The sequence below is a fragment of the Vicugna pacos genome, chromosome 1 (assembly GCF_048564905.1).
Source record: "Vicugna pacos chromosome 1, VicPac4, whole genome shotgun sequence".
In the NCBI taxonomy this organism is placed as follows: domain Eukaryota; kingdom Metazoa; phylum Chordata; class Mammalia; order Artiodactyla; family Camelidae; genus Vicugna; species Vicugna pacos.
Window position 1 is genome coordinate 66,089,200 of NC_132987.1, and position 10,540 is coordinate 66,099,739.

A 10,540-nucleotide genomic window follows, 5' to 3' on the forward strand; every position below is an offset into this window, starting at 1 on the left:
ATGGTCACAAATTTTCAAAAAATTTTCAAATATATTTATTGAAAAAAAATCCGTGTATAAGTGGACCTGTGCAGTTCATACCCGTGCTGTTCAAGGGTCAACTGTATACAGACGGTCAGTGTCACTCTGTGCTTGTCCAGTGAAGCATGATGGATATGTTGTGATCTTTAGACATCCTGTGAACAACTATTCAATTGGAGCCGTTACTGTGTTCAAGGCACTGGTTGTGTAGGGAGGGGTGCACACAAAAAACATTAGATAAGGAACTTACAGATTTTCTGGTGGAGCTATACAAGGAAAATGAGAAAGGGAACTGACATCTGTAAATGTTTATTATGGCAGAATAACTGTTATGTGCTCACCAAATCCATTTTGCTTTCCTCCTAGACAACATTTCCCAGACTTCCTACTGTTCAGTTCCTACAGTAGAGTTCCTGTGGCTAATGGAATATGGGTGGAAGTAGTGAATTCCACTTCCAGGCCTGGCCAATCAAATCCCCTTTAAGTGAATCTCCATTCTCTCTTGCAGTGATTGGAGGCAACATATCAAAGACAATGGTGTCACAAAGATGGAAAGAGCCTGGATCCTGAACAACTGTGTGAAGCAGTCCCCCCACCACCCTGGCTGCCGACTGTACTGAACTGTGATTTGGGGGGTTGTTACAGCAGTGAGATAACGCTGACAAATACTCCTTTTAAGTGATTGATGTGACACCACACACACTCCTGCCAAGTAAAAACAGCCTAAGGTTTTGATAAGAACACAAAGTAGCATTCATTGAGATGGGTATGACAAAACAGAATGCCCACCGAGCTGGGGGGGAGCTACATGAGTTGAACCCACAACCCAGCCACTCTTTAGCCATGTGACCTCAGCACGTCTCTTAATTATAGAATGAGAGTACTGGACTAAGTGAATGGAAAGAGCCTTACCAGCGATACAGTTTTTTTTTTAAACCAGCAATATAGTTTTATAACCCCACGACTATTAGAAGCTTCATCACAAGAGAGGCTTGGTTAACTGCCAAATAAAGAGTATCAACAATCAAGCCAGGAATCCAAAGAAGGGAGAGAAAGGGGTTGGGTTGGCTTGGAAGGCTTCAGACAAGAGGAGGAACCTGAGTAGATCTTGAAGGCTATCTAGAATTTAGGTAGAGAAAAGTCGGGTAGAGGGTGTTATGAGCAACAGACGTAGAGACAGAGTGCCGGGGCTTCACCAAAACTATTTAGGAAATGGCAACTTGACAGATGAAGTTCAAGGAGCATTTATGTGCAGGGGTGTAAGAAATGAGGCAGAAAAGTCAACTTCATCCAGAATGTGGTCTGGACTTTATCTTGTAGTTGGTGTTGAGGTGGGCGGGTCATGGAAGGTTTCTGTGAAAAGAATGACAGGATGTTGAGCAATTGTGCAAAGGACTGGTCAGATTTAAGGAGGAGATACACAGAGACCAAGCAGAGGGTACCTGCCACGCTGGATCTGTGATGTAACAAGGGGACTGGTGTGAGGGAGGGATAGATCAGGAAATTTTTAAAAGATTTTTGTGAAGTCTCTTTGATGAACGTATGTGAAGGTTTAAAGAAGAGAGATGACTGAAATCTCTAGTAGATGATGGGCAGACCAGTTGTGTACTTCCAGAGAAATAAGGAAGCCAGAAGAGGACACTGGTTTGCTGAGGAGGATGACACAGGTGGCTTCAGACATGTTGACTCTAACACATTTTCCAGTAAGAAGGTCAGACACAAGGCACGGAATTTAGAAGACAGAGCAGGCTGGAAATGCAGACTTGGAAATGCCAGAATGTGCTGACCACCAGTGACCAGTACTTCTTCACTCTTGACCTTCTCTTTTCTCCAGGTTCTTCCAATTGCTGGTTTCTACCATTCAGGTGCAGCCTAACTCAGCTTAGCTTAGAACAGGACATTGGCTAAATGCTCACGTGCCCTGAGGCTGCTGTGTGCCTTGATTGACCTTCCTCTGCTCTGTCCACTACTTGTCAATCTTCACTTGAAGCTCTGGGTTTCAGGCATGCCTCGTGCATCCATGATGCAGCATCCTCTGCTCCCTTCATCCCTGAGATAAGGAACCTGTTAGGGAACTACCCTCCAGCCCTCACTGTGCTCAGTTCTGAAAACTATCTGCATTCCAATTCATTTCACGAGTCCTAGTCTTAGGACCACTGTCATGATTCAGTGTGAAGCAACCATTCAACAAAGGACCTCCTCTTCCATCTCTTAAAGAAAGCAGCTTGAGTATCTTGTTGAAAACTACCCAACTTCCTAGCTGTTTATCACCATCAGAGTTGGGCTTAGGATAAAACAGGTAAGTAAATGGGTCTAAAATGTCCAGGACAATGAGAAGTCCATTGGTGGGGTGGGGTTAGATGGCTCTTCCTGAGAATACACTTGGGAGTTCTAAGCAAATCTGAAAGAGTGCTAACAAATCACTTAAGACAGAATGAAATCTACAAAACTGTAAGAAACACAAACGATTAAATTCCAGATGTGAGAAATGGCACAGACTATAAACATACTACAAATATAAAACCACTTCCTGGCCCCAAATTAAGCCTGAGGGTATGGCACTAAGGCGTCTTCCAAGAAATAGATACGGGATTAGGGGGTCACAGTGAACACTGGGAGTTGGCTGAGCCAGTTCCACATCTGAAGAACAGGAAGCAGAACTTCCTCAAAAGATACAAAAAAAATCTTATCTCACAAGAATCATGAGTTTCTTAAGAGAACCATGCATGGATTCTACAGTTTAAAGTGCATCCATGTTAGGTAAAAACAACCTCAGTCATTTTGACAAGTAAAGGCAGCTCTCATCCCAGAGCCATTCTCAAAAAGAGAAAGCTGCAAAAATCTAAACACGTTCTTAAGACAATTTCAATTTTAGAGGACAATATTTAGTTTTTTAATTTCTTTCCCCTAAGATTTGGATCTATGTATCACTTTCTCTCTCTTGCTTGGCCATTCAGCACAGTTCATCATTTCCTCACCTTTATAACAGCATGCTTAGCCAGGAAAACTAGTGGCTTCTTTAGTAAGTACCAGGTATCACAACAGGCCAGCACCCAGACACTAGTCAAGCGGCAGAGTCCACAACAGCTACAGCAGACAGGACAAGAAGAGCTGCTGCTGGTCTGGAGGGCTGCACCTACTTCCTGCACCCAGCGTTCACAAAGGAGCACTAACTGACTTAGCCGCACACAGCACCCACTGTCACGTCACTTCTTTGCTTCTCAATGGCTGGTTGGGCACAGGTGGACTCTAAAAGTCATTTCATCCACCTCCCAGGTACCTCTTTACCCTCCCCTCGATTGTAAGGTGTCTCCCCACAGAGAGAGCTCAAGGGTCAGAAGGCTGGCTTGCACAGCTGGCTGAGAGGATGTAGGTGCACAGCTGGCTGAGAGGCTGTAGGTGATGCAGCCCAAAGCATCTCTCAGCTGAGCAATCCTGTCTTGTGAAGTCAAGAAGACAGGGGTGACCTCTGCAATGCAAAGCCTTTAAGAAAAGCAAAATTGCCTAGTGAATGAGAAGTTACCTGATTCTTTGACATGTTCTTTGGTCTTGGATTCCTGAAACCCAAACAATAAAGGAATATTAATAAATTACTAATAATTTCTTTACACTAAGAAAGTCTCCCTGGGACCAGCCTGGAGATGGAAGGTCTACAGAAATGATAACAGCTCAGGTAGTGATGCTGTTGAATGCATGTCACATGCAGTGGCGTATCCATTCACTCTGCACACAAATCACGGGTAAAAACAACCCACAAATAAGAGAAACCCCAAAGAAACACCAGGTGTTTGGGGTAAGACCTAAATCAGAGAAACAGCCCAGCTCCTGTTCTTTTCCCCGTATAACACTTATTATTTACTATTAACAAGCACTGTGCCACATGCCTTATGGAGGACATCTCATTTAATCCTCACAATGATCCAACAATCCACAGAGGTAAATACTATGACTCTCCGATTTTACAATTGAGGAAAAACTTAGTACATGCAGTATAGATCAAGCGCTGTCCCCTCAAAACCGAGTGAAAATAAAACAAATATAGCGAGTTCCAGGTTATTAAGCACCCAGGACAAATCGACCCAAGATTTTACATCTCCAACCACCATGATGGTAACCCCCAAATCCTGAATTTTCCAAAAGTGTCTAAATCAAACAAGAAGTGCTTCCTTTTCCATTATTCCGAGCCCACCCTACCCCACTCTCACTCCCTCCACATCTGTAATGAGTTGCTTTTCTCCCTCCAGTTTGAGTTATAGTTCTCGTTCCACTGTATCTTCCCCACCATGAATCCCACCCTACACGCCTTGGGAGAGCACCCTACTCCCCTTTTAATCACTCCTTTACTTACCTTTGTTGGACTTTTCCCCTCACAGCCATCATCTGGGGCTGTGGGCAACCAGACAGTTAACTTGAATGTTCCTTTTCCTGGCCATACTAATTCATGACTCTCTCTCTCCAGAACTTGCTGCCGAACTGAAATTTTAAAAAAGCCACTGTCAAGCAATCTTTTATTCACAAAATAATTCTATAATTTCCATGGGCTTCATCATCGTCAATCAACAGCTTGGTCAGTTTCTCAAGAGAGGCTGTGTGTGGTAAAAAGAGGGAAAGAATAGCAAGCAGATATGGATTAGAATTCTACCTTTAAACTTACATTTTTTAACCCTGAGTTATTCCTTAATATGCCTTACTTACAAAGTCTCAGTCTTCTTGTCTATTAATAAGGAATTCATGAAGACTTGTCTTGAATGGGTGTTACGTGGATTAAATTGAAGAAACATGGGGGGTGGGAAGGAACAGACTGGGATTTCAAAATGTAGAATAGATAAACAAGATTATACTGTATAGCACAGGGAAATATATACAAGATCTTATGATAGCTCACAGTGAAAAAAATGTGACAATGAATATATATATGTTGACATATAACTGAAAAATTGTGCTGTACACTGGAATTTGACACAACATTGTAAAATGACTATAACTCAATAAAAAAGTTTAAAAAAATAATAAATTAATAAATAAATTGAAGAAACATTATAAAGAACTTAGTACGGTACTTGATGCTCTGTAGGCACTCAGAAACATAGCAGTATTTATTCTACAGTGAAGGGAAATCAATAAAGCATCCTTCATGGAAGGTCAGTGATACTAGGACGTGATATGATGGAAGCCATGTTTTAAGAAGGTGACCGGGTGACCATAAGCAGAATGGCGAGGAGCTTCATTTAAAAGGTATTTCAATCAATTCTTTAATCCTGATGATATGAGCCTCACATCTGATAATAAAAGGAGTAGGAAAGGAGGGATGGGATATATTTTACACACAAAATTAGCACATCAGGCTGCTGGGCTGTAGCAAAAAAAAAAAAGAACAGAGGACATGAGTCCAAAGACATGGATTCAAATTCCAACTCTGCTACGAATTCGCTGAGTCACGGAGAAAATAACTTAATTTCTCTTGTGTCTCAGTTTCCTCATATGAAGCAGTATCTGTGAATGAATTTTGTAACACCCAGAAGAGCTATGTAAACTTAAGTTATAATCATAAGAAGAAGCAGCCAGAGAGAGAAAAGGAAAATCGGTGTATCTGAGGCCATGGAGAACAGGGAGTGAGTAAATTTAGAGGAGGAGGCGTGGTCAACATAGTCACATGGTACAAAGAGGTCAGGGTGAAGGAGAACTTTTGAGAGTGCCCTGTGTTCACAGGTACAGCTCTGGTGTGGATGTTGGGGTACCATGTTGTGCTCTGACATGGTTGCCTGATGAGGCCAATGGTAAAGGTAGAATCTTTCATCAAGAGGAGCTTGAATAGCTTTCCCACCTCAACCATCCATGAAGATGAAGCCTTAACTGGATGCCATCTCAGAAATGGGCCTGAGAAACAATATGAGAAGGATTGCCAGACTCTAATTTCACTCTTTATGAGCAGGGCAGATGTTTTTGTATGGACTCCAGATGGGCTGCCCTAAGCTAGAGTGAGGACTGAGGACTGGACAAGACCCCTGAGCCCAGAAAGCAAGCTAAGTTTGGTAAGCCAAGCTCTCTAGAGTCATGGACCTCTGTGCTGCATTCCTTTTGTTCTTCCCTATTCTTTGGCAGAGTCCTGTCAAGGCATCTAAATGTACCAGCCTGTTCTGAGAATGTGTGTGATACGTATGGGCATGACCATTTCAAAAGAGCAGACAGTAAGTGATCTGCAACGAGGTGAAGGTGAATCTGAGAGGAAAAAGCGCTGAAACGCTGACCTCTGACCACCCTTACCCACGTGGACAGGCTTCCTTCTGCACCAATCTCAGACCATCCACATTTCATTTTATTTAAGGAGAAGATGGGTTCCCTTACCCCCAAGAAACTGACAATAATCAGGAGCCAAATTATGACAAGAAAAGAGGATAAATATACACATCTGAAACAGGGTTTAAAACCTTACATGTCAGTTTATACTTGATTTTTCAGAAGTTCAGCAAACTATATAAAGGTATACAGCTTCCAAATACTTTGTTTGCTATATGCTAAATTCTACAGAGAAGTGCTTTGAAGCTCATTCTTAGTCTGTGAATGATAAGTATCAAGTTGTGTTACACTATGAGACTGCACTTGTGGGGCCACTTCCTGCTGTGGAGGGCTGAGGGTGTCTTTGGGGAGAACTCATGTTCAGGGCGGCGCTGGGGCAGGTCATTTGTTGTTAGCAAGCACCTGACCACTTGCTGCTGAGAAAGCTGTTTCTCTGGTAGGAAACTGAAACTGAGTAGGGACTTTCCACCCCCTAAGAACTTTTTTTCATACAAGAATTTGAGTCGAAATAAGCTTTGAGTGTCTATGCTGGGGGTACCGCAAGAGGGGTGTCAACAGCCTAGGGGTGGAGGAAGGGAGGAAGTGGGCTGAGAGATGTGAAGGAAGAAACCTGGCACCAAGATAGAAATCTTTTCTGCTTTGACTAGAAAAGAATGATGCTATCATCATACAATTATATTTCTGCTATTTGTATTTTTATGAGGTTTGCAGTCTATATACGTATTTCCCTCTTTGTTCACTCAGGGTCATCAACAAACAATAGGGATTCTCAAACTCAGCACATCAGGGTCACCTGGGGTGCTGGTTAACCGAGAAGGTTCCCACTCACCCACACTCAGGACACCTGAGTCTCTAGGACAGACCTGGGAATGTGCTTGTTTACTGGTTGTGATTCAGATGCAAGGGGTCTGTGGCCCCAGTCTGAGGACTATTTTTGAGGTTAATGGGATTCTAAAGAAGAAAGAAGTGTCCCTAAGGGCCAGGCCCATGGTGATGTTGACAATTGGAATCAAAGTGGTAAAACCCTTGGAGGAAGAGTGAAACGGCAGGGGCCGGGGGGCACTTCCATTGCCAAGATTCCCTTCTGAACATTCCCTGGTGAAATTAATCCTTGGAAAACATTTTGTACTTTGTTTTCATAAGGGATCTGAGTCCAGCAGGTCTCCTGCCCCCTGCCCACCTCACTCCCTTCACACGTATCTGTGCACCCCTCTCTTCTTTGGGTTTCATTCTTCCCTTTTGGCATCCCTGCCCCAGAGCATTCGAGTTGCTCTCATGGCCTTGTAAGCCTCCTTGGCTCTCCTCTGGCCCAAATGCTTCTCCAAATTCAGCAACAGGAAAGTGGAGACATCCTAGCTTTTGAGATTCCGATGGAAAAAGTGCGTACTCAGGGAGCAGCAGGTCACATGCCTCCCAGTGCAGACCTGGTAGGTGTCTAGAGCAAGTAGCTAACTGGTGGGTCCTTGTCCTCCCACTTCCCTAATGGCAACAGCAGGAGGGGCGAACTCAGCTGCTCAACTGCCTGTGGGGAGGGAACTTCTACCCAAGTTCAAAGGTCTTGATCAACTCAGAATGTCACCTCCTCCCAGCCTAAAGATCACCCTGAAACCAACTGAAGAGGTTCCAGCGGACAAAGATACTTTGTGTTGGTCAACAGTATCTGCCTTTCCCCACCAGTAAGCCTCTATATTTACACCCAGACAATGAGATTCTAGGCAGCACACCTGCCATTCTCCGAAGAATCCCCAGAACCACTGGGAATCTCCATGAACACTGTGGAGAAATCCCTGTGACTCATCATATTGCTTTACCCCTCTTTCCCCATCTAAATGATAAGAGAAAGCACAGGGGCTCTCCCTCTCCCTCAAATGGAGCGGCCACCATTCCTATGGAATCAGTTACCAAATCCAGAACAGAGCATGAACATGTATCTTCCGTCCTCACAGACTCTGCTTGTTCAAGGCCTCACTTCTCCTGACTTGAATATTGTATGATTCTCTTCAAAGGTCTGAGGACAGCAGTCTCTCCCAACAAAAATCAACATACTTATTTTCAACCAAATGTTATCTTCTTAAAGTGCATTTGTACATGACTCCTGCCTATCTGTGAGGAAAAGTTCATACTTCTTAGCATGTCATACAAGGCCCTCTCTCATCTCAACTCAACTTTCTATTAGCCTTATTATCCTCCCCACTTTTTTTTTAACAGATTTAATAAGAGATTTTTAAAAATATAAGCACTTTCTTTGTCATCTGATACAATTTCCCTGACCCTACGTGTTCTTTTTAGTTCCAGCCCTCAGACCTTGCTTGTGTACAGGGATAAGGAGAGGGATCACTCCTCAAACCAAACCTGCCCCAGGGTGCCCCGCACGTCCCTGTAAGCACGTTTGCTGTCTTGCCCCCCAGCACTCGTTTGTATAGTGAGCTCCTGTCTGAAGAGTTCTCCTCAATATTCTCCTATGGCTTTCCCCGGGAAAATCTCTCTTCCCTTCAAAGTGTGCTCCCATAAACCTTTGGAGTTCCAGAACTGCTGCTTTAATAGGAAGAAGACAAAAATTGAAACGGCATTGCAACTCCGATGCAGCCTTGTAAAATGAGGTGGGTGCACCTGCGCTCAGGCGGCTCCCTTCTGTCCTACGGTGCTAAAAGTTTATTTAACCCACGGACGCGGTCTGCCTCCGGGAGCGCCTGGAAGCGCAGCTCAGCGGGCACTGCGGCGCCCTCAAGGCACCTTGTCCCTCCGCGCCCCTCATGCCCTCCCCTTCAGCTGCTTCCGGGTCCGGCCCGGTTCTCCCGCCGCGTGCCCCAGCCCCAAGTTTCCCCTGGAAGGAGAGCCCCGCTGTCCCCTCTCAGCCGCACCCCTAGTCCCCCTCACCGTCGTTGGAGTCGAAGAGCACGAGGAAGCGGGTCGGGCTCCCCGGCTCCTGGCGGACCTCACACTCCCCGCCGCCGGATTTCCTCGGGCTCTGGAAGTACATTTGCAACTTGGTGCTCAAGTTCTTCGGGGGGCTGGGGCCCCAGGACCCTTCAACCAGCAGCGGGAAGGAGCAGGACGCAGCCATCCTCACCTCAGCTAGTCCAGCTGCGACTGCTGGTCCCACCCCAAACTCCCAGAGGTTAAGTCTCTTTCGCTTTCGTTTCTTGGAAAACTCCCGCCCAACGTTTCTTGCCTATGGCTTCCCCGGAAAAATTTATCTTCTCTTTAAATTGTAAGTTTACAAATTCCCTTTGGCTGTAAACAGTTGCTCCAAGATTAGACTAGAAAGCTCCCAATTTTTGACCTTCATCTCTGGACCACAGCAAAGGCTGGCCATCGCCTTTGTGGCTCCCCTCCATTTGGGTACGCGGGACCATAAACTCAGGGCACTATCTGCCACTCACCCAAGCCACAGCTGAAATCAGCAGCTCTGGGTCACTAGACCTTGTTCAGGCACAAAGATAGCTTCACTTTTGCCGCAGACTGGTATTTTACAGAGTTTTTGGAACGTTTGGGGCCCATTTGAGCGCTTCTTTCCACAATCAATTCATTATCAGAATTTTACCCTGCTTTCCTTCTTTTGCATTTTGTTCCCTGATCTGTTAAGATTATGTCTAGAAATGTGAGGAGATCGTACATTCACAGCTATTTTTTATGGAATATTTGCTAGGTGCCATGCACTCAGAATGGACGCAGCAGTCCCTGCCCTCACTGAGCTCATGAAGCTGTGGGGACAGAGGAGTTTGGACACAGTGAAATAAGTGCTTTTGGAAGGAATAACCAATGTTCCAGGAACAAATGAGGAAGGGCTCCAAGCCCAGGTGTGGGGGCTCCGGGAGGGTTTATGGGGAAGCAACGTGTAACTGGAAGCCTAAGGGGACTGGGGATAAACTTGGAGGGTTGGAAAGAGGGGAGTTCCTTGGGATTTACTTGTGGAAGGTCATCTGAGCTGTTGAGTGGTAGCCAGGGTAGAGGCAGGAGGTCAGCCAAGTGGCTACTGTAGTGTCCCAGGTGAGAGGTGAGGGTGGCTGAGACCAGGGTGCTGGCTAAGCAGGACTGAGAAGGGGTGGGATTCCAAACTATATTGCTCTTGCTGAAGGATATGGGCAGGGAGAGAAGACACTCAAGCGCGACTCCATGGTCATCCATGCTGGCCTGAGCAACTGAATAGTTAATAGTGGCATCTACGCAGTGGGAGCACTGAGGTGGGAGAGAGGCTAGGAATGTGTGTCTCCTTGACCAT

At 45.2% G+C, this 10,540-nt stretch overlaps 1 protein-coding gene across 2 annotated transcripts in view; it reads right to left on the bottom strand.

The window, feature by feature from the left end:
- PARP14 (poly(ADP-ribose) polymerase family member 14) overlaps positions 1 to 9,419 on the bottom strand; it is a 40,677-nt gene extending 31,258 nt beyond the window's left edge. For both annotated transcript variants that reach the window (XM_072963993.1, XM_072963988.1), the window contains exons 1-3: positions 9,196 to 9,419; positions 4,370 to 4,494; positions 3,545 to 3,578 (exon numbers count right to left, since the gene is read on the bottom strand). In XM_072963993.1, the coding sequence (XP_072820094.1) occupies positions 3,545 to 3,578; positions 4,370 to 4,494; positions 9,196 to 9,382 (346 nt within the window). In that variant the 5' untranslated portion in view covers positions 9,383 to 9,419. The remainder of the gene's footprint in view (positions 1 to 3,544; positions 3,579 to 4,369; positions 4,495 to 9,195) is intronic.
- Positions 9,420 to 10,540: the final 1,121 nt, after the last annotated feature.